This window comes from Solanum dulcamara, chromosome 4, assembly GCF_947179165.1.
Source record: "Solanum dulcamara chromosome 4, daSolDulc1.2, whole genome shotgun sequence".
In the NCBI taxonomy this organism is placed as follows: Eukaryota; Viridiplantae; Streptophyta; class Magnoliopsida; order Solanales; family Solanaceae; genus Solanum; species Solanum dulcamara.
Genome location: NC_077240.1, coordinates 25,702,547 through 25,726,913, shown reverse-complemented (window position 1 = coordinate 25,726,913; position 24,367 = coordinate 25,702,547). Strand labels below are relative to the sequence as shown.

The 24,367-nt window shown below is 35.0% G+C and overlaps 2 protein-coding genes across 3 annotated transcripts; one reads left to right on the top strand and one right to left on the bottom strand.

Moving 5' to 3' along the window:
* The first annotated feature begins 3,090 nt into the window (after positions 1 to 3,090).
* Positions 3,091 to 6,147, top strand: LOC129887110 (protein trichome birefringence-like 6). Its single transcript, XM_055962072.1, has 5 exons — positions 3,091 to 4,019; positions 4,201 to 4,393; positions 4,478 to 4,668; positions 5,371 to 5,529; positions 5,618 to 6,147. Exons 1-5 carry the CDS (start codon positions 3,292 to 3,294, stop codon positions 5,937 to 5,939), a joined length of 1,593 nt encoding a protein of 530 aa, XP_055818047.1. The 5' UTR covers positions 3,091 to 3,291; the 3' UTR covers positions 5,940 to 6,147.
* Positions 6,148 to 6,352: 205 nt separating this feature from the next.
* On the bottom strand, positions 6,353 to 22,973 carry LOC129887109 (histone-lysine N-methyltransferase EZA1). Of its 2 annotated transcripts, none has more exons than XM_055962071.1 (18): positions 22,856 to 22,973; positions 22,202 to 22,303; positions 21,002 to 21,273; positions 17,018 to 17,179; positions 15,407 to 15,491; positions 15,060 to 15,215; positions 14,932 to 14,979; positions 14,786 to 14,857; positions 14,269 to 14,386; positions 13,765 to 14,164; positions 9,904 to 10,033; positions 8,568 to 8,788; positions 7,925 to 8,056; positions 7,762 to 7,849; positions 7,626 to 7,673; positions 7,402 to 7,530; positions 6,972 to 7,049; positions 6,353 to 6,903 (listed from the first exon to the last, which is right to left on the bottom strand). In XM_055962071.1, exons 1-18 carry the CDS (start codon positions 22,901 to 22,903, stop codon positions 6,718 to 6,720), a joined length of 2,475 nt encoding a protein of 824 aa, XP_055818046.1. In that variant the 5' UTR covers positions 22,904 to 22,973; the 3' UTR covers positions 6,353 to 6,717. The 2 variants fall into 2 exon arrangements, with proteins under 2 accessions (XP_055818046.1, XP_055818045.1); XM_055962070.1 differs by having other exon boundaries at positions 9,904 to 10,048; positions 22,856 to 22,972.
* Between the last annotated feature and the right edge of the window lie 1,394 nt (positions 22,974 to 24,367).

Genomic DNA, 24,367 nt, shown 5'->3' with positions numbered 1-24,367 from the left:
ACGGATCGGGCCGAACGTTCTTCAGTATTAGTATATGATATGTGGATCAGATCGAACGTTCCTCAATATTACTATATGATATGTGGATCGGACCGAACGTTCCTCGATATTACTATATGATATGTGGATTGGACCGAACGTTCCTCGGCATTATTAAATGAGATAACACTAATAGTATACAGATGATTATGATAACAGAGTGATGTAGTCGTTACACCAAGTCCCCGAACGGGACGGGTACAGTACGTGATGATAGTATGTATGACCTTATGTTATAAGCTACAGGTACGGTAAATGATTAGATGTCACACTTGCCCTTGCATCCCTACGCCAATTGTAATTTCCTTATGATGTCTATGCTTTACATACTCAGTACATATGTCATACTGACCCCGCTTTTTTCAGAAGAGAGGGAGGGGACTGCGTTCATGCCCGCAGGTACAGATGCACATTTTGGGGATCCGTCAGTGTACGAGTTCCACTCAGCAGTTCAGAAGCGCTCTATAATGCCGGAGCCTAGTTTTAGTAGCAACCCTCGATGTATATATTTATTTATTCAGGGGTACGATGGGGGCTCTATCCCACCTTATGTTACTGTTCTTACTCTTAGAGGTTTGTGGACATGTATGTGGGTTGTGTATCTGTATGTATGTACAGTTGTGCCGATATGCTACGATAGCCTCGTCGGCTTATATATTATCTTGCCTGTTGGCACACTGACTCAAATAGGAGACCGATTTACTTATGGTTAGCAAGGGTATACGCGAGTGTCCAGTTCGGACACCCATCGCAGCCCGCGGGGTTGGATCGTGACAATGTCAATAATTAATAGCATAATCAACGTTATATTTATGTGCTTAATTTTTTTTACATACAATGAAAAGTAATAATATTGAATATCTTAAATGTACTTTCTAATATAAGTCATGAGTAAAACTTTACAATACAAATTGAGTGAAATAAGAATGACCAGTGAATTGGGCCTAAATATCTTAGTACGGTAAATTACTAATACCCTAATAAAAATCATCTAACTAAAAAAAGGGAGATGAAAGTGGTTAATTATAAGTTTAATTATTAACTTAAATATTATATGTGTAATTATTAATATATATATATATATATTATTAATATATTTTTCATTTTCAATTTTTTTTTTCTAAATCCGAAATCTAACCAAAAAAATCAAAAAAAGTAAACTTTTAATTCGAAACTAAACAACTAAATCAAAAAATCAATCCAAATTAAAATTACATTTAATTTATTTTTTTGATTTAATTCAAATAATGCACGCACCCAGTTTAACCGCAAGCTAAGATTAAAAAAATAAAAAGAGCTTCTTGCTAAACATTTTCACTGTTGAGAACTACTCAATTTTAAATGGAATTTAGGGATGACTACAAATAAAAGGAAACCAACTTCTCTCATTTTTTGTTATCTGCTTTATTGTGGATACTTTTTCATCATTTTGTACAATACTATCTATGAAAATGATAATTACTAGAAAATGACATTTTCAAATTTTTATGTATAAAAAATAGTATAACTTAAATAAATTATATAGTGTAGAGAGTTAATTATTATTTTTTCTATCATTTTTTAATTTATAATTTTTTTAAAAAAATATGATAATTCGGATACAATAATTAATTAATTCGGATACATTAATTAGGACTTTATGTATCTGGAGGTAACATTTAAAGCATAATATATTGAACATAGAAATAATTTATGAATCAAAATTAATATATTCGGATGGAAAAAAGAGATTTTTGATTTTTTTGAAATGGATGGGAGTAATGAAAAATATGATAAATAAAAAGTGTAATTAGATAATTTTTCTTAAAAAATAAGATATTTTTTTGTTAAAATAAAAATTTCTTATAATATAATATAAATTTAAAACAAAATTTGTAAAAGGTACAAAATCAAATTTTCTGTTGTTTGAATATTGTTATAAAATTCCACAGCACATTTGGATGTCAGTTTGTGCCAGCGCCTCTCCTGTGCATTGTTTTGATAGCAGCGGAGTTAAGATTATTATTAAAGGGTATAAATTAAAAGAATGTAATAATTATTATATATATCTATTATTTAATTTAGAAGATATTGTGTAGTTTTACGAAGTTTAAGAAACCGTTTGAATTGACTTATAAGTTGTTTTTAAATATTTAGCTGACTAACTTAAAATCATTTTGTGCTAAGGTGCTTAAAAATAAATTAATCCAAACAGGCTATATCCATTTAACTTCGCTCCTCACATTGACTTTCCTTGTAAATCACGATATCACGTATACTTTTGAAATATTTTTCAGTATAACGCTTTCTTTTCACGTCTGTAAATTTACTGAAACATTTTTCATTAAATCTTATTTTTTCTAGCAATAGAACCCCCACTTGTGTCTTGTGTGTTTTGTACTTCTTTTTATTATACATTACTAATGTTCCCAAATATCTTTTTTTTGTAACTTTACTGGTAAAGTAGTCATATTTTGCTTTTCTACATTAATAGTGAAAAGATTTTAAAAAAATTATTACAAATAAATTAAATTAAAAATTAAAAAATAAATATAATATCGTAGTCTTTTCACGAAATCTGAAAAGGCCTCTAAAATTATCCCTTTAGAAAAAATAATAATTTTATATTAATTTTTAAATGTTTCATAATCAAGTAAAAAATATCATCCCAATAACATTTCTATTAATAAAAAGAAATACTATGAAAATCAAAAGAGTGGTGGGAGGTGGAAGTGGGAAGAAAACACTAAACTTGGAAAACCACTTACCATATATTCACACTAATTATTTTTCTAATTGAAAAATTTGAAACATTTTTTTGATTTTTTTCTCCGTACCAAATCACACTCTAAAACATCAAATTTTCAACCAACAATCCGATAAACCACAAGCTATTTAACAAGAACAAAATGATAAACACGATTTTTTTAAAAATAGAAAAGGCTCATGCCTCTTACCTAGGTATATTTAGTTTATGTGCACAATTAACACTCACTTTGTCACACGATCCTTTTTCCACCACCCCCATCATCAATTCTGTCTGAATCCTCATTATCTGCGTTTTTTTCTTGTCATTGTTTTATTAATCATTCTGAATAGTAACTAATTTATTTTCTTGATTAGTTGTAGTACTATATTAATATTTAATTTTTGCATGTGCCTCTCTGTACATTACCATACCTTAACCACTCTTCTTGACTTGTAGTGAAGTAGTATTACAGAAGAAGAAAAGCCGTGAGGAAAAAAAAAACCCAGTTTACTCAGAGAAATCTCATGGAGAAGCAGAGGAGTTTCTCCATTAAGCCTAAAAGGCTATGGCTTTTCTCTTTCACAATTACATTTTCTCTAATCTTTTTCATCTTTTTCTCCATCTGGGTTCTCAACCTTCCACTAGGTACTCGTCAAGAAACTCATCTTCACTTCAACACTACTACTTCAGTCTCTTTGGGGCTAAGATCCCCCTTCAAGATTCAAACTTTAACTTCTTTTTACAGAAATTACTCAGCAACCCAAATCAAGAACTCGATTTTGGTGAGTACCCATTTCAGTAGAGTTGAAAATGAATCACAAATTTCTAACTTTTCTACATTTGAGAAAATCTTGGAAAAGGAAAGTCAGCCTCAAACAGTGGCTTATGATATAAATAGTGTTAAAAATTCGACCTTTTTTGGTAACCGTTCGACCAAATCTGAAACTGTTTCTTCTAAGGATCTTGAAATAGATAGTGCCAATAGTAGTATTCCTACTAGGAAGCAGCAGCAGAATGTCTCTATTACTTTGTCAAAGAAAGGAGAAGCTTCTAGTGATGTGCTTAAGGTGATGAATAATAAGAAAGAATGTGACATCTCAAAAGGGAAATGGGTCTTTGATGAGAGCTATCCTTTGTACACAAATGCTTCATGTCCCTACATTGATGAAGGTTTTAGTTGTGAAAGTAATGGAAGATTGGATAAGAATTATATGAAATGGAGGTGGCAACCTCAAGATTGTGACATTCCAAGGTAAAATAATAAAAACTTGACTCTTTTGCCCCTAGTTTTTTTTCTTTTTTTTTTTGTGTGTGTGGATCCATTGCTTAAATTGTACACTTTCATTGTCTGGCTAGTACCAAAAGAGTAGGAAGAGTAATAAAAGAGCTTGAAAAAAATACAGTAATTCTTAGCTTGTGATTTTTTGGTACAGGTTCAATGCTACTCAGATGCTGGAACTTATTAGAGGAAAAAGATTAGTGTTTGTTGGTGACTCCATCAACAGGAACCAATGGGAATCGATGTTGTGCTTGTTAATCGGAGCAATTAAAGATCCAAGAAAGGTTTATGAGACTCGTGGTCGGAGAATAACCAAAGAGAAGGGAAATTATTGTTTTAAGTTTGTGGTAAGTAATTCAAATTTGTGATTAACTGAATATGTGAAACATTGTGTTTTTGCAGTTTACAAATTTTTGGTGTCATTGTTACAGGACTACCAATGTACAGTTGAATATTATGTTACTCATTTTTTGGTTCATGAGGGCAAGGCAAGAATAGGCAGCAAACGGGTGCAGACCTTGCGTATTGATACGATGGACAAAGGTTCATCAAGATGGAGAGGGGCTGATATTCTGGTCTTTAACACTGCTCATTGGTGGAATCACCATAAAACTAAAGCAGGGTAAGCCTTTTGGAAACTATTTTCCTCGGGAATAATTTATTGGGATCTTCACACAAATAGACAGTCAGATTTACTGTTTACTTTTTCTAACCGGTATGCATAGAATATACACGATTATACACATATTATACATGGATTATATGTGTATTATACCTCCGCCAGCTATTTATAGTTTAAAAAGTTAAGTGGACGGCTATTTTGGCTAATTCTGCTACTTCATTCTTCTTCAAGTTTAACATCCGAGAAACAATAATTGGATGAATAGAATTTGTTCTTTAAGTAGTTCTTAGTTTAATGATCCATATGAAGATCTATCTTAACATATGGTGCTTGGAAGTTACTAGCAGTTTTTTTACTGATGTTTAATTGGAGAAGCCTATATTGGCATGAGAAGAGCTCAAATGGTGCGACATGATCAGTGAGGATTGATCATATAAATCAAACTTATTTATGATTGAGCCATAATTGTTGTTGTTTAATTAGAGTAGCCAATATGTTGATATGAAAACATAGTCATGATACCGTGATATAGCATATAGAAAGACCCTGACAATACTGGTTAATGAACTAGATTGTTTTTTGGTGCATCCTGTCAATTATTACTATGACGATGGAAAACAAGTTACTGGTGTTCTTGTGTGGATGGATGCTGTATTAACATCTTCTAATTACTCGCTTATATAACTGGTATTGTCACAACAGGAAGAATTACTACCAGGAGAGGAATCAAGTACATCCCCGTCTTGATGTTTCAACAGCTTTCGAAAAATCCCTGACAACTTGGGCATCATGGATTGATAGACACGTCAATCCAAGCAAAACACAAGTTTTCTTCAGGAGTTCTGCCCCTTCTCATTTCAGGTATGGCTTGATTTGCTTTGAACTCATTGTCATAAGATTTGTGATGTATTGGCTTCATGGCTCATTATTCTCTTCTTAAATTGGACAGTGGGGGTCAGTGGAACACTGGTGGGCACTGCAGAGAAGCTTCTCAACCGCTCCCCGAGGCTTACAGAGGTGAATATCCAGAGAAGAATATGATAGTTGAGCAAATAATAGGCGAGATGAAGACTCCAGTTACCTTTTTGAACATAACTGGCTTGTCAGATTACAGGATTGATGGTCATCCTTCTATATATGGAAGAAAACCGGGTAGCTCTTCGCGTGTTCAAGATTGTAGCCATTGGTGTCTTCCAGGAGTTCCAGATACTTGGAATGAAATCTTGTATATGCATTTAGAGAGTAAAAGAAGAAAAAGTTTGCCCAACTGAAACTTCATCCTCAAAATTGTTATTCTTTCATTTGTTCAGCATGTTTGATAAGCTGTATATAGCTGTGAAGTTGAGGTTGGTCTTTTGTTCTCTCTTGGTGTGTCAAAGATTGTTTATGTCTAGAGATGGCAAATGAACGTGTTAGTCAGTCAAACTTGGACGGATTAAAATAGGTCAAATTAATACATCCAAAGTTTGCTTCAATCAACTGGATCAATATAGGATCATATATAATAGTTTCTGTTGCAACAATATGAGCATAAGTTCTTCCAAATTTTACATAATTCTCAAATTTCAAATTTGATTTTGTATATTTGGATTGCATTTTGACTCTTGGGTTCACCTTTGTTCCCAATATCATAAAAGGGGTTCAAGCCAAAACTGGTTCCAAATAGAGTAAAAGGAAATAGATCTACATAAACTGTATTATTACAACACCTTGTGTCCAATACAAGTAATTTCTTTCACCTGTTCAGATAACTATATGTATACATGTTACTTTCAAAATTTTTCTGCTTATTCTTTACATAGCCGGATCTTCCCCTATCACATCTTTAATGTCTTATTATTAGCACACAATAATATAATAAAATATAAAGGAACCCCACAACAAAGAAAAAACAAATAAAGATCTTTTATGATGGTCTATGACTCTATATCACTGTATATAAGAGATGAACTAGAGCTTCCTCTGTTCCTCCATGTTTAGCATTCCACAATAAGATAGAAATGGTTATGTTACAGCCATTGAGATAGTCAGCATGCTGTCTCAATGAGATTATTGGTGTTTCTTTGGTCGACCTTGAGGTGCTGGTGAATCGTCTGTCTTTGTGCCCTCAGGTTTCCTAGCCCATATGGGCGCTTGATCAGGACCATAACGATAATCATAGAAAAGCTCCTCACTAGCTTCAATACGTTCCTTTGCAAATATCCCAACCCGATGATCACCAGCAACCAGCATTACCTAAAGAAATGTCGAATCAGCAACAATCAAGAAGTTTATTGAACTCTAATACATAGGATTGTATGTACCTTAGCATAACAGTTTGGGTTTGATGAGTGATTGGCAAATTTCAGCTTGTCTCCCTTCCGATAGGCATCAAGGACATACTGCATTAAAGAGATCACTCAAAAGGAGTGTTTAGTTAGCTTCCCTATGTTGGTACTTCATTTTCTCGGTTGAAGAAATCAGGCATACTACTAGAAGAATCCAAAAAACTTGAAGGACAAGTAAATCCCGAGGACATCAAAGGTTAATAATTGGGATATTTTGGAATCGAAAACTTCAATGCACCAGATTCACGATTGAAAATTAGTAACAACAACTTGGAACCAGACATTCTAGATTGTTGAAAGAAGAGCATATACCTGCTATGGTAAACAAGCAGAGCGGATGGTTCTAAGGTTCAGATTTCGCAATACAAGGGAATATGAAAATATCTCAAACATTAGCAGTGCTCACCTGATCGTTCAAGTCAAAAAGGAAAGACGAATTTGCACGATCATATATTTTCCCCCGTTTATCTGCTTCTCGATGAGAAATTAATTCACCAGTATATTCTCCCAGGTAATCGTTTTTGTAAACAGGGTTCTAGGTGCAAAAAGATTAAACAAACTAAATTAGTTTATTAATACATTATAGTACTAGCTTAAGGAGCAAGTGTATGACACAGGAATACAACTTACCTTCAGAAAGGCACCCCATCCAGCAACATCAGATTTTGACAGCAGAATCTGTTATAGAAATGACGCAAGACAGATTGAAAAAGGAGAAAAGGAAAGAGAGACAGAAATCGTAATTAAAACCCCTAAAATGTCTGACCCTTTGTTGCTGCCTTAGGAGGAGTCTCATGTTACCACATTGACCTTCTCCTTGCCTAGGAGGCTCACCCAATGAGCCATCACCGCAGCTGAAAAGTGTGCGTCAATATTTCAAGAAGCAATACATGGATGAATTCAGAGGCTACAGTTTAGCTACATTTTACCTAACCCAACAATTGCGGCAGACATCAGGATCACATTCACGTCCAGCAGCAAAACACGGACATTGTCTGCTTCTGCATTGACTCTTTGCACAGTGGCATCCACGGAAACGATTTTTACAGCTTTTTGAGCAGCTGAAATGGTAGAAGAGATATTAGGAGAGATGACAGGTTCCTGAAATAATATCGGAAACCAAACAAATGAATCCCCAACAAGCCCTAAGTAAGCCTAAATAAAATAGAGCAAGCATTAAGTTAAACAACTTTTGTAGAACGAACACAGTCAAGGATATCGAGCTGCAGCCTTCTTTCACATAACAATGAATGCAAATTGAGGACATAATTATTCTAGTTTATTAAGTCCTGTTCAACTTTGCAGGAGTTCAAAGTATGGTAAATGCAACAAAAAGTTGATGCACTGCATCACTCTCATCTTTAGTGAGCACAAATGACCCATTCATAGCATCAAACAGAGCCACCAATGAATCCAGGAGGAGAGGAGGGGTGCAAGAGAACAAGCTTTACAGGAGGGTATGAAAGTAGTTAAAAGAAATAAAAAAAAGAGAAAAAGGTGGACTGGAGAAGCATCTGACTTAACAAGTCAAAGACGAAATCCTTTATTGATAAATTCAAAAGCTCAACATACCCACAATACTTTTCACAGCAAGTACCATTCTGCAAACAAGGACAATGCTTTCCACACATTGGCTGGCATCCACATGGATTATATTGTATACATGATTGATTCTTTCCATCTGCCATTCTTCTCCAGATTGAGGGATGCCCAGAAGACTTTGAGGAATATTTCAGCTTGCGTGTTCTGCCTCTTCTACGAAGAAAACGTGATTTTGTCGGAATATCTGGCTTCTAAATAGTCAAATACATCTAATTAGTTGGATATACACCATGAAGGAAGTAACTCAAACTAATCTGGAAAGTACAATGCTAACAAAATAAAATCAGCAGCTTGAGCATTTTCAATTCCAGCAGCACCTTATATGGTAGTATGTTCCACTTGTAGCATGAGAAATTCAAGGGAAACAATACTCATATATGCATCAATTTCCAAAGAAGAAGATCCGACTTCCTCAAATTCCTAAAATAAACTTGAGCATCATTCTGCGCTTCAAAAATGAACTAGAAGTAATTCTTGAAAATATCTTATTCTGGCTAGAGAAAGACCATGATTTTTTAGAGCCAAAAGCTACCCCATCCTTGTAAAATACAAAAAAAGAGGGTACAGAATGTTAGAAGGTAGCATTGCCTGCTGCTCCAAATATTTATAACAGTCAAAATGGTCTCATGAATACCAAAAGATCCATGATGCTTATTTCTTTTTTATTGCAAAGCTGATAGCTTTGAACAGTCTGTTCAGACTGCTTTGTCCAAGTTATAGACTGAAATTAGAAGTCTGTCATCTAGTCAAGTACTTTAGCTCTACATATATTTGTGTGAAAAAAGATAAGTATACTTTTTGTATACAGCGCTAGATTATACTACAAGAATTACAATAATAACCTTTCATGAATAAACTTTTTATGTAATTTATTATGAAGTGAGATTAACTAGTGAATGTATTATAATTTATCGCACTAAAAAAGGATATGGACTTTAATGCAGTGTGATATCTGGTTTTGCAACTGGACTAACTTTTTCTTTTGAACTTTATCCTTGGATTTAAGTCCATCATGTGGTAGGGAAAACTTTTACCAGTTTAGGATTTAAAGAGAAGACTAACAATCCCATTAACAATATCCTTCTCCTCGGATTGAAAAATATCAGCATAGGGAGTGTTGCTAAGAATACAAACACCTTTTCAGTCCCAAAAACCCAATTATTAAGTAGGTAATATATATTCCCAAATCTGTGTACCATACGAACCCCTCAGTCGTTTGAAGGACTGAGGAATATGAGAATTCATATATTACCATCATTGGGCCAAAGCATCAAGTAAATGATTAGGCACGAAGAGGAGCACAAACCATATAATCCATGTCAGCTTTCCCATTATCCTCTGAAAATAAGCTTGTGGAGCCTCCACGTTGCGCCACTGCTCTGTTATCCATGTAAGAGGATACCTCCATACAAGTTTTCAAGCCAGGAAGTAAGTTCCTAGCAATAAGGCAACTGCAATGTATGAGATATACATTAGAGCTGACACATACTGACATGACAATCTGATTTGAGCATATCACTTGACCAAATATAGTCCAACAAGAATCTGTTACCAACACTTAATCAACTCCATGTACTTAAGAAGCACGACCAAGCGGGGAGGGAGGGGGTTAGGATATGATCTGCATAAAAAGAAGCAGCAGATTTCTCAACATAGAGGGACTAAATGAGCGAAAGTATGGTGTGGCATTTATTCAGGTGCTCCCTTTGTCTCGTGACATCAAAAAAAGAACTCTAAAATGTGAAAGGGTCCCTGGAAGGCCAGCAAAAAGATGAATGTTCCCTACTTTCACTTCTATGATTGACTTATTGATTGATACTGAGGAAAGTTGAGCAACTAATCTTGGCATAGAAAGAAACAAAAACTTTGACTAGCTAAGATATGGTCTTTTATACAAAGGCATTGAGACTAAATATAAGGTTTTATCTGAGTAATAAAAGGTATACCCAAAATAATTTCCTCATTAATGTTCTTTGTAATAACAAAGTCATTAGAAAGACAAATACCATTATTGCATATATGGATATTGGATAATCGATCAAAATACGCTCTCCAGTAGCGCTATATAATTTAGTAGTACCCTTAGTAAGGTATTTTGTAGGAATCAAGCCTTCGATAATGCAATTTCTATCTGCACCACTTTCTAACAAAGCAATTTTGTTAAGCACTAAATTATCATTAATGACTAATTCAATTAAAATATGCGAACTCTGAGGTCGAATTTTGGTAATTGTTTTTACTCCTGGTTCAGATTCATACCTGGGAGATTCAAGATGTTGTTCATCTTCATCAGAATCATCACCTGTGATAATGGCTTTTGAAGTCGTTGCTTCAGTTTGACCATTTGCTCTCTTTAGAACTTGTTCGGTGAGAGCGTCCATTTCTATCTTGTGAAGTCTGGCCTTTACTTCTTTTATCTCTTCTTTAAGAAGTTTGACTTCACCACGAAGCACTTCTATAGAACGTTCTTCCTTCTTAGAGTCAAATTGGTTCATGATTTGCTTCATGCTAAAAGGAGTTACAGTAGGCCTTTCTTCTTTCTTCTGTTTGCCTAGTAACTAACTTTTGTAATTCAAGGAGATATTTCTTCCTAGCTTCTTCGTCCTGGATATGCTCAATGGTGGAGAATAGAGTTTCTGCTGAACTCTCAGAAATAACTCTAATAGTTTTGCTATCACAAAGGCAAAGTGCACCATTGCAATTGCATTCTGAATCTTCTTCGTCAGATTCTGGGTTATGAGCGACGTTAAGGAATTCGTCATCACTTTCTTCATGCTCTTCTTCAGAAGAGTATTCTGACTCAGTCTCTTCTGACTCAATGATAGTGAAGAGTTTTTGCTTAATGTCCTCATCAACTTCAAGAAGATTTACTTTCTTTTTCTTCTTCTTGTTTCTGGGGCAATCATTAGATCTGTGACCTTTCTTGCCCATGTCCAACAAGTTTCCTTAGAAGAATCTTTAGAAGTTTTCCTTTTAAACTTCTTTTTGGGTTTTTCTTTGGATTCTCTTCTTTTCTTGGAAGATCTCCTTTTACGGGAGTAGTTTCCCTAGTTCTTTCTTTCTTTCCTGCTTTTCTTGCTGATGGAGGTTTTAATAAGGGAAACCTAAAATCTTGACAGAAACTGCCAAGTTCTGTTGAATAAGTCTTTTGCTCCTTCTTAAGTTGTTCCTTTAGCTTAAGGTCGGTGCAAAGCTCCATAGCAACAACATTAATAATGCTGATAAGGTCTCCATAAGAGAGCTGGGGATATGGGATTTTCCCATCACACCTGTCTCTTATTTTGGATCTTACCTTTTCGGCGAAATGAGGGGGTAAGCCGCTAAGAAAGCGTTCCTTCCAGTAATCATTATTGCAATCAGACCTAATCATAACTTTGGTTATGAACATATCTTTGTACCATCTGAAATCTGTTAACTTTCAAGACTTCTATCTTGGAAAAGACGGGGTTCGCCCACGAAGTGTTTGGCTATGCAATATATCAAAGTAGCAGTTGCATCTTTAACAACTGCCTCTGAAGCAGTTTCAACTCCATTTTCTTTTTTACTACCATTTTGGTAGTAATAGAATTCTGGATTTCAGCCCTGTTATGATCAGTGAGATAATTGTCCCACTAATTTTTTAGGGTTCCTGTAAAACCTGCAATAAGCCTATTTGCAACTTGTTTATCACTGGTACTCCTCATTTTGTAGGCCGTGATATTTCTTCCCATTTTCTGAAGTTTACCATAGATTTGACTTCCACTTTTCCTTGAACATCTCCATTTTACCACCAGTCCCTTTTATGTCCACCAGGGTTACCCCTCGAGACCCCTAACACCTCTCTAGCTATGACCCTGTAGCCCACATACTATCTGCGTCCCCACTACTCCCCCAATCCCCCATAGCTGCCAACTGCACCCCAACCTCCTAGGCTCTGGTGTGAGCTAGATAAATATCTTTGAGTTTGATGCTGCCTCATTTCTCAAAATAATACAAGTGAAAAGGACTCCAAAAACATCTAATCACTCTCACCTTCATATTATTTATTGCCTAAAAGATATTAATAATACTTCTGTAAAATATAATTTAACATAGCATGAGTTCCCAGAAAATGCAGTACAGATAGCATGAGTACCCAGAAAATGCAGTACAGCTAAAGTCATCTCCTGTTCATAACCCACCAATCAATTCATACTTGTCTAAGCTTTCAACTATCTGCAATTGCCCATGGTTTCTCACAAGAACGTGTGCCCTTTTGAGTCCAAAGTTTAATCAGCTCTATATCGCTGCTCCCAAATATGGTGGCAGATGGTACAACGATATTTGTGCTTGTATAGCCATATGAAGTACCTCCATAGGAAATTATTACAAGCAACTATAGAATGTGAAGAAAAATGAGGATCGGCTATCTGGCAGCCCAGGAAAGGATTGCTTGAAATTGGCAGGAGACACAAAAAGGATAGCAGCATATACATATGGAAATCCTTTAAATGAATACAAGGAATGTGGAGCTTTACAACAACAGCATACCCAGTGAAATCCCACAAAGTGGGGTCAGAATGTGGAGCTTTGGATCTTAAAAATAGTTTCACAGATGTCGGATTGGCAACACTAGTGTCTGTAGCTGGAAGAGAAGGGCAGACAGTTTTCTATTTCTGAGTTTGAGCTATCATTGCCCACAGAAACAGCCTCTTGCACAAATGCAAGTAAGGCTGTGTAAATGAGACATTCTGTGGTCCCCCTTCCTCGGACCTGCGCATAGCGGGAGCTTAGTCCACCGGCTGCCCTTTAGTCTGACCTATCGTTGCATGCGGATGAAATAGATAGCATGGGTTGTAAAGTTTAAGGATATGTTACTACTGACCTGAGTACACCCAAAAGTACCAAGTGAAATGTGAAGACTCAGAAAGACTCTTGTTTTTACCATCTAATCTCTCACTCTCTGCTCTGATGTCAACAAGAAACAGCTACTTTACCAGATGATATCCACAGGGAAAGAAGAAACCTAGTGTAACAATTTTTTGTTAAATCTCAAAGAAAGGTATAGGTTAAATTTGGAAGAGTCATTTCAATCTTTTTCATTCACTTGGACGTGCATTTCTTACCACTGATGATATCGACCTATTTTAATGTAACATAATTGTAATTCTATTATCGAGGAAGAGACAATATTAACTAAAATCCATACCTATTTCTCCCAAATATCTCTATCCCCTTTGAGTATAGTTCTTTCTCTAGGGGTTTCCATTCTGGTAGATTTTTCGAGTAGGATGCATGCTTCACAGTTTCGTTTTTAGTGTCCGCTGCTTCATTCCTGACATTGTCCCCAGACTTATGCAAAGAGGTACCATGATTATAGCCAGACTGATCTGGTGCTTGTGAATGTGATACATAATCATTGGTGATAATAGACATCCCATTGCTCTCAGATCCATCTTCTTCTGCCACACTAGTAGCAGTAGGGAGTGATAATTTCCTTCTCTTACAAGAAGAATCTTGTTGGTCATCCAAAGCCAGATCTGACTTCTCTACGGTTGTGTTTATAGACTCTGGTACTCTGTGCTTCATTTTGCTATCAATGTGCTCGTCTATTGCGACAAGGAAACATGCACAAGTGGAACCAACAACAGGTAACTCTAAATGTTATAGACAAGACAAGAAAATATCAGCAAAGTGTGTGAATCATCGTCACCTGGATCTCCAGTTCTCTTGATGAGCAAAGTACTACTTCCCACTTCTGAAGTGTGTTTTTCTGGTCCTTCCACTGGATCTACAGTTGAATATTTGGTCTGATTTGCTGCACCTTTTACCTAAAACCTCAAAATGAATTTCTCCCACATAAAAAGCTGAAAGTGAGTGAAAAAAGAAGAAGAGACAAAAAGGGGAAGAGCAAGTTAGCAAATGAAAATAGCAGTCAGTAGCAGTGGCAAGTGTTACCAAAGCTGAACTTGGCATTTGACAGTCAATGCCAAAACTAGCAAACCAGCTAATACCAAAGTTATATGTTGAAAGCAGAGCTGCCTAGGTACTACTGAAAAAGCTAAGCTGTTTAGTTAAAAAAGTTTAGGAACTAAAATACTACAAATATTCCGGACTACCTCAAAAACAAGAGTTATCTTAGTATAAACCAAATCAATGACACATTGAGGGGTATTCCTAACTTAAAGAAGTATGATATCCATGCCTGTGTATACATGTCTAAAGAATACCTTAAGATAACACTGATCACTGCAAGGTTTTCTATCATCTTCAGAATCAGAAGAATAGGACTGCTTTTCAATCTGCCAAACGAAAAAGACTTTCACATTCCATATACTAATCCGGTAGAAAAAGCTGAATGAGCAATTATACTTACAGCATCAATAAGAATTTGTGAACAGCCATGCAGACGGCAGTCAAACACCTGTTTTAGTACAGGGAACCAATTAAAAACACATATAACTTCTGTTTCAGTTTAAAAAAAAACACGTTTCAATCACATACCAGACAGCGGCGACAGAAAAGGTTATCAAAAGAATCTAAAGCAGCAGTAAGGCTTTTGTCCAGAAATATGCTCCCCTCAAATCCACTTTCCCCAGAATCTTTCAAGCTTTTGCCGTCTGTATCTTGATGTTTTTCCCCAAGCACAGTACAGTGCTCCTAATTAACAAACAAACAAATACAAATCAGATGGTATAAAAAATGATTCCTCAGGTAGTCACCAAGATAACCATGAAAGATAGAGATACATCCGTCAACATGTGAGAAGGCCCAAACACACATAAATGAGGTAACCAAAACATCTTTGATCTAAAAGTTCATTACCCAATTACATCATCAACTCAGTTTACCAGGATTTCGGAAGTGGTGCCTCCAACATACTGGGTCAAGATGTCAAGAACTTCTTCGTTAAGCCCAAACTCCTGTGAAGCCATCCTACAGAATCCCAAAAAATGAATATAAGATGGCTCTGTGAGTAACCAAGGGAGAACCAAACTGACAAGCAATGCAAAAAGTGTGTTTCCTGTCTGAAATCTGCAGGCTGCAGCTATACCCTTTCTGTTCAGGGAACTACTAGCATGAAATGCTAGCAACTTCATCCAGCTGGCTAAAAGTAGGATACAGTATTCCAGTTCACTGAGGGTGAGGAGAAGCTTACATAAACATACAGAAAGCAAACTATTTTATCCAAGGGAAAGAAGTGTAATATGCCCAGGCTACTGCGGCAGGGACTGAGGATAGGGCAGGATAACAAATCATCCGTCAATCCAACAACATAGAACAATCAAATCAACTCTTTTCATACCAAAAAGAGCGATTGGTTTGATGTATGAGAGTCAAAGCACCTACTTTTTGGTGTGTAGCTTAACATTGACCTTCTTTATGGTTTTAAAAAATACATATTTAGAGACTACTAAAAGTGATACAGATCATAATGTTCTATTAAAGTACTTACACATTTCTATACGTTATGATAGTAATTTTTTTTTTGATAACCGTGGTGTCCGAACTAGCTTGCACGCACCTTGACTAATTCCATGGGATACCTCCCACCAGCAACAGGTACTTCTCAACCCACTTCATTGTCAGTAAGTAACCCCTTGGGTGCTGATAGTAGTTACAAATAGGATAAAGGGAATATTTTTCTTTACCCTTTTGAGCTATGAGTCTCGGAGGAAAACTTATCATCATTTCACAAAGACAAAAATCAAGGAACTATATGGACACAGAAAACAAAATAAGAACAGAGATGAAATAAATCATTGTGCTCCGCATGCATTATTCAGGAAAGCAACAGAATAACTTTTCAAATTCTAGTAAGGGGAAATCTCAAATGGAAAAGAAAATGGTAAGGATAAATCTCTCAGTTGCAGAATTTCTATATTGTAGCATCCCAGAAAGTTCGAAATGTTTAAAGGCCATTAAGAAGTTCTACGTGTTCTAACTACCTTTAATTTGTGTTTGAATGAGGGCTCCATAGAAAGTTGTGTTGGGTTGTAATAATGGGAGTGTACATGACATACATGGAAAAACATCTATCTTATTTTGATTTCATAATTCTTATGAAATGCTTCGGGTATGTACTTTTGAAGTTGAAATTTTTTCATGATTAACTTGAAAATGTAAAAATAAAATTAAAAAACAAATGGCTTCCACGGTTAATTTTCTTTTCATGCATATGGTCGGGATGCATCATATGGGTTTGGTTAGCTCGGGTTGGGTAGTGTGTCCTTGGCTGGTCACTTGGATTTGGGGTGTGACATATACAAACCTTTCCTATGTAAGGACTAAGCATTAGTTGCAACATAGATAAATAAATCAATATCAAATCCAACTCTTCGAAACAGTCTATGGTCAGTTTTTCTCTTCGACATTGAAGCAAAAATTGTTTAATAAATGAACAATGGGAAAGTGCTAACATTTTATAAAGTTGTAATACATACTGTATTATCTGAACTCACCTAAGAATTTTGTCCTCCCCCTCAGAAAAATGACGTTTCTCTCCCTCTGGTTCTGCTATGTCTTCCTCACTGTCACTACAGATTAGTGCCTCGCTATCATGCTGGTCATAATATATCCGCCTTCTCCCAACAACTGATTGATCTTCAGCCATTCTTTGATTTCTGTGCTTAGTGAAGAAGAATTGAGAACAGAGAGAATATAATCCTTAGTTTGAATAAGAAGAAAGTATAATCATGGTAGCATCAACTATTGGCCTAATCGAAAACTCAGAAATATATAACATAGAAGCTAAAGAAGAGTAACTGGAGAAGGCAAGATGAACAAGATTAGCTTCAATGCATGATAATGGATGAATAATATGATTGAAAACTAGTTTTCCCCAATCTTCCAAGCCATTAAATTGTGGAACTGGCTTAAGACTTCAGAGTGGGACTTCAGTTGTTGATGGTAACTTATCACCAAAATAGATATTAAGAGTGTGTTTGGTATGGAGGATTTCTTATTTTCCCAAGTTTGGTTGGACAAAATTTTTGGAAAATATTTTTTCTAGCGTTTTCATGCTTTGTTTGTGTTGCGGGGATGGTTGGCACGGTTCCCGATGCGATTAGGTGTTATTTTAGCGATTTGAGACCTTGAGTGGGAATTCTATTGAAATAGTTGACTTTGGTCAACATATTGAGATCCGAGCGTCGGATGGAAATTCCGCCAGTTCTGTCGCGTCTGAAACGTCGAGTTTGGTCTGGTTGAGTGTTGACTTAGAGCCCCGAACCTTAGAATTTGTTTTGTGAATTTAGGCCAAAAGTTGAATTTTAGGCCTAAAAGGGGTTCTGGAGAGTATTTTCGTCATAACAACCTTTTTGCAGAAATTTGACAATTCCATTGAGTCCGGAATGTCGAATTCAGTGTAGTAGCATATCCGGTTTATTTTATTCGGAACTTGAACGATTTTTGAGAGTCCAATCGGAGACAATTTTGGAGATTGCATGCTGCTGTTTTCTACTATCTGGTGCGTGTACCCTTACCCTTTGCGATCGCGACATGTGGGTTCGCGTTAGCGATGTTGTATCTTCAGCACGCTTCGTGATCACGTCCAGGCGCTACGTTTGCAAGGAAGAGTTTTCAGTACTCTTCGTGGTTGCGCCTTGTAGCTCGAGTTCACGATGATGCCAGGCCTTGTGCTTTGCGATCGCAGGGTTAGTGGCCCGCGATCGCGATGAATAATTTCATGCGCTTGAAACAGTGAACTCCGAAAATAGGCCCTTTTTCCTCATTTCTTCCATTGTTGAACGTTTGGAGCTTGAGAGAGACAAATTGTGAAGGGATTTTTCGGGAAATTTCATTTGAGTAAGTTCCTTTTTCAGTCCTAAACCGATTTCTATCAATTATACGTTCTTAAATCATAGCAAAATCAAGTTTTCACATGGGTTTTGGGGGGTTTTCTTCCCAATTTCAAAATTAATAACTTGGTGAATTCTAATCCGTTTCTTGTTCAATTTTAATGGGGTTTTCAACCATGGACTCCCCTTGATGTGTAGATTATGATTTTCAAATAAAATTCCAGATTTGCCGCGTATGCGATGAAGAGTTTTCAGTACTCTTCGTGGTTGCGTCTTGTAGCTCGAGTTCGCGATGATGCCAGGCCTTGTGCTTTGCGATCGCAGGGTTAGTGGCCCGCGATCGCAATGAATAATTTCATGCGCCTGAAACAGTGAACTCGAAAATAGGCCCTTTTTTCTCATTTCTTTCGTTGGCGAACGTTTGGAGCTTGAGAGAGACAAATTGTGAAGGGATTTTTCGGGAAATTTCATTTGGGTAAGTCCCTTTCTCAATACTAACCCAATTTCTATCAATTTTACATTCTTAAATGATTGCAAAATCAAGTTTTCAAATGGGTTATTGGGGGGTTTTCTTCCCAATTTCAAAATTAATAATTTAGTGAATTCAAATCCGTTTCTTGCTCAATTTTAATGGGTTTTTCAACCACGAACTCCCCTTGATGTGTAGATTATGATTTTCAAATAAATTTCCAAATTTACCCTTTTCGTTATCAAAGTGATTTTTGGACCATTTTTGACCTCAATTCTAAAACCTTGCAATACGGGTATCGTTAAACTCCTTTTGATGAACTCTTTCCATTCTTGAAAAAGGGTAATTGTTTCAGAGTCGTCATTTGAGTATAGAGCTTCGGGTCGGGTGTTCGTACGAAGTTTCAACATTCGAGGTACGTTTGGCTATCCTTCTTTGAGACTGGGATTGGGTAATTAGTCATTCATATGTCGTAAACTTTGGGATAGGGTTGTAATGTGAATCGGAATTGTTAATTATATTGTGATGCCCATGTTTGGGTTTGATTATACTTTGTTGCCCGTGTGGGGGCTTATTTGTACAGTTTAGCCCGTGTGGGGGCATCATTTGCAGATTTGCTATCCTATTTGCTTTGAGAGCATGTGATTCATGATTTGCCTATGAGAGAGGCTTGTAACACTATTTGACTTATAATGCCCACGTGAGGGGCTGAATTGGGGGTTTTGATCACACTTGAGAAATGAAATGCTTTCAAAAAGGATGAACACTTACTTCAATGTATTTCCTTCCCATTACTATCTATTTGAGGGAGTATATCATGTGTGGGTTGAGTTTTGAGAACTTTGAACCTTATATTACATGTTGAGTAAGGATGAACACTTACTTCAATGTATTTCCTTCCCATTACTATCTATTTGAGGGAGTATATCATGTGTGGGTTGAGTTTTGAGAACTTTGAACCTTATATTACATGTTGAGTTGAATATTGCCTCCATGCCATATGTGTTGTGATATATTCATCCTCATTCATCATATCATTGATCTTGGAAAGTTGAGAAATGTAGAAATTCTTTTTGAGAAAGAAAATGTGACAATTTTTATATCCTTGACCACAAGCTAGATGGTAAGTTGATGAGATATTGAGATGTGACTTGGTATATGGATTGAGAGTACCCCCATGGGTCCTTATTTGGAAGCCTTAGCTCGACAGGTTGTGCGACAACCTTGATTCCACCGTACCACCACATTATTGCATCATCTCATTGCATTGCATTGCTCTTTCGATTATTTGATTTATTTGATTATATGTGATATTGAACTGTCCCTATGAGTTCACTTTACTCGCACTGTTCTATATAAATTGACGGCACCAATACTGGAATGAGACTTTTCTGTATGCAGGTAAAAGCGTTCCTTAGTTTATTTCATAAGTTTGATTAATCCCTTATACTCAGTCAGTCAAACCTACTGAGTACATGTGGATTGTACTCACCCCTACTTATGTTTCCCTTTTGATGCAGATCCTAGTCAGGGTAATCCACACGACAGCTAATTCCTCTAGCGGATAGTGTCGTATCAGATTAGTGGTGAGATCCTGTGATCCGAATCGCCATTAGTTCTATCTTTTGCTTTCAGTCTTTATTATTATTTGAAGACTTATGATGTATATCGAATTTGATGGTTGTACTAGATGTTTTTTACACTTATGACATTAGGTTTTGGAATATTTTCTTCGTTATTCTTCTGTTCGTTTCTTTTGTGGCCTGACTTTCCTTTTGGGGGGTCTCGTATGAGTATTATTATTAGGCTTACACATTAGTTGGGTTTTGAGATGCGTATCATCATGACCTCGGATTTTTGGGTCGTGACAGAAAACATTTTCCATGTAAAATATTATCCTTCCTACATAACTCCATGACAAAGGTCAAATGTTCTATCTCAAGCTTGTCATGAAAGTGTATGTCCAAAAAAAAAATACGGAAAATAAAGAAAAAGATGCAAATTTTAGTGCTTCTAATTTAGCCTTATACTGGTGAAACATTCAGGTTCACGATATACGAAAGGCTAACCAATGTAGCTAGCAACAAATGTTATTTTTAGAATTTCTTTCCTTACGTGTCCTCTTCTATGGACTTCTTCACAGTGTTGGACTTGAGATAACTATGATTATCACATACCTGTCTAAAAAGATCCAAGTAGTATATGATGGAATGTTCTCAATGAAGGGAAGTCTGGCAGTTGTTGAAGATACGACTTCCTCTCCATTAGCATAGTCCCTGTCTCCTGAACTTTGAAGAAGTCCACCAACTTTGCAGGGGGGACTTGATATTCTTAAAGAAAGCATTTGACCAGTCCCAGAGTTCTTCATAGTATCACTCCTTGATGTAGACAACAAAAGAAGTTCAGAAACATGATTTTCTAGCTTCCTTTTGTTCTCTTCAAGTTTGCCCTGCACAAAAACACACATGTCAGATAATCCTTTGCCCTTTCATTTAATTATGTTTTTTTTTGGAGGTGGAGTGGGGGGTTACAGAACCACTATTCATCTTGCATCCATCAATTAAAAAAAACATTGTAAGCAATTAGTCTAGCAAATTCATATGACATAGCATGACACAGTCACGCAATGAGGACCAAGAAAGTTGATGTTTCTTTTTATTGGGTCATATAACCTTCTTCGCATTGTTCATTTCAAGTACAGTTATTTTGTTGATGTTTTGTTTCTCCAGTGCCAAATAGTATGCACCTTTGTATACCAAAGCCATATTATGACCATCCCATAAAACCTCTCTTCCAAGCTAACAAAGATATATTTGATACATCAAATTCTGGAAAAAAAATTAGTTATCTGACCTGACTCTATGAGTATGAATTGATCATCTCCTCCTTAAGATGAAATACTTAACTAGACAGCTTTTATGCATTTCCCTCATACACGTACATTCAAATATGATATATCTGTGTGGATATATATATAAATATAATATATATATATATATACATATAAACATACATGTCAGAAAATTGACAGCCCGAACGCTTAGTTGTACAGTTTAAAAGTTTGAAACTTCCACTCAAAAGTCTTCCACCAATTGGTAACTCGGAAAGTAGAAGTTACCCACTTATTTGCTTTTCTCACAGAGCAAGAATTTTAAAAAACAAAGATCTTTAGAAAAGAAATATTCATTTGAGAGCAAAGTTTTGTATGATGTTCGGCATTAACTAAGGTATGGGTGGGCCAAACACCATTCAACATAAAAATAGAAAGAGATAAAGAGTATCAAAGAAATGCACAAGCCTATCTGTGTGCTTACTATGATATCAGCAGAACACAGTTTTAAGTTTTGAATAAAAAATAAAGAAGTGTGAATAAGTACCCTAACTGATAGAACTCTGTCCGCTTGAATTTGCCTTTTCAACTGATTGATTCTGTACATTAGAGATGCCGAAGAATGTCCTTCATTTTCTCCATCCGACTTCTGTCAATTTAGAAAGATAAAAGTTTACATACATGCTTAATTAATCAAAAAGAAACATAAACAAATACATCCTCTATAATTGAATTGAAAAAAAGAAAAGAAAAAGCTCAGACCTCATTAAATTACCTAAAGTAAAGCCTAAATTATCTGATGACATCAAAACAACAAAAAGGGGTATATAAAGAGGGGAAAAAGAACTCATAGCCCATAATTTCATTCAACAAGGTGAGGACAATAGCTCGATTGACAGTTAAATCAAATAGACATAGTTGTCAAACACAATCCAAGAAATATATAAAGCACACTACTTTCCTAATTTTTACACTTTCCCCTGTTTTCTCAGCAATTGGAATTACCAATAAGGGAAAAAAACATGTTTTTCTTCAACAAAATTTCATAGTTATCCAAGAATTTCAAATATCCCACAACCCTGTAAGAAAAGATGGATCAACAAGATGATCGAAGCAGAAGGGGGGTGCAAGAAATAGTCTAATTTGCAAAAAGTGATTTACTACAAAACAATTCAAACACATAATCAAGAAAGGGACTGACAGTGGGTGTGTCCACAGATTCAGCAGAGATGGAGCTGGAGGAGATCATCAAGGCTTGTGTAGATAATTTCACAACAATAGGGAAGTGGAGGTATATATGAAGAATATAAGAGTAGAGTAGTAGCCTGTTTATATTTCTAAGCAGCTTGAAAACTACTTACAAGTTAAAAAAAATGCTCCTTAACTTTTTTTTTAATTTATAAGTTATTTTTAACTTATAAACTCATTAAAATAAATTTATTTAAATAAATTTAATTATTTATTAAAGCTTATTTTAAGCATAAAATAACTTTAAGTTGATCAGTCAAACACTCAAAAAAAGCTAAAAATAACTTATAAGTCAATTCAAATACCTCTAGAGTAGCTTAGCGGAGTGAGAGGACACTTGAGTACATTGTTTGGATGGTTGTTATGGATTATTTCATATAATATTATATTATATTGAATTATATCATATTGTTTTAATAAATATAATATTTAAATAGATTGTATCATATTTTCGTAGTTATATAATCTCATATATTCATAATTTGAATAATGATATGGAATAGAATTACTATAAAAAGTATGATAAATAATAAAATATAATTATTAAATAATAAATAAAAACAAATGAGAATAAAATATTAAGTTAACGATGCAATCACACTAAATTAATTGTTATAAAATAGATTTTTTCATTATTACCTAATAATAAATTTTAATAATATAATACAATAAAATTTAAATAACAATCAAAATAAATTATACCAACACAGTTTAACGAATAACAACCATCGAAAGAAGGTGTTACGTGGAGAGAGACTGCTGATGTGATATGACACCGAATATGATGCTAGTAGGAAAAATATACGCCACCATAAAAGAATATTAATTATCATAAGTTATTAAGAAAAACTTTCTTGTTTCTATTTTCTAATTAGTGTGTTTAAAAAATAATACTATTCCTTCGTTTTCTTTTATTTGGCATCAATTAATTTGACATAGTATTTAAAAAAAATCTATAAAAATTATAATTTAAAACAATCCTTAGATATGTGATTGTAAATTATTTTATTAAGGGTAAAAGAGATTTGAAAGTTAAATTGTTTTTAAAAATCATTATAAGATGATATTTTTTGGGGGATGGACTAAAAAGAAAAAGATATCATATAAAATAAAACAAATGAAGTATTATATTTTTACATTTAAATAATTTTAAAATTATTTATTTTATTTTAATGAGAAGTTTTTATAATCACACTAATGTTAGGACGCATAAATGAGATCATAAGTTCAAGTCTTAAATATACATATGTTATTGCATATTTGACATATAAATTTCAAACGTCTTCATTTTCTTTTTAAAGTTTATATCAAATCAAACTATATCACCAAAATTAAAATAGAAGAATAATTATTATAATAACACCTAAATTGAAATGGAAGAATAATTACTATAATAACACCTAAATTGAAATGGAAGAAATAATTATTATAATAGAAAAAATTTGACAAAAATAAAATGAGAAAA

Coding starts and splice junctions, on each gene's coding strand:
- LOC129887110 (XM_055962072.1), top strand. CDS start 3,292: ATGGAGAAGCAGAGGAGTTTCTCCATTAAGCCTAAAAGGCTATGGCTT. Junction 4,020..4,200: donor CAAGATTGTGACATTCCAAG/GTAAAATAATAA, acceptor TTTTTGGTACAG/GTTCAATGCTACTCAGATGC. Junction 5,530..5,617: donor TCTGCCCCTTCTCATTTCAG/GTATGGCTTGAT, acceptor TAAATTGGACAG/TGGGGGTCAGTGGAACACTG.
- LOC129887109 (XM_055962070.1), bottom strand. CDS start 22,903: ATGATCTCCTCCAGCTCCATCTCTGCTGAATCTGTGGACACACCCACT. Junction 10,049..13,764: donor GAGATATTTGGGAGAAATAG/GTATGGATTTTA, acceptor CATACATTGCAG/TTGCCTTATTGCTAGGAACT. Junction 7,850..7,924: donor TGCCGCAATTGTTGGGTTAG/GTAAAATGTAGC, acceptor CACACTTTTCAG/CTGCGGTGATGGCTCATTGG.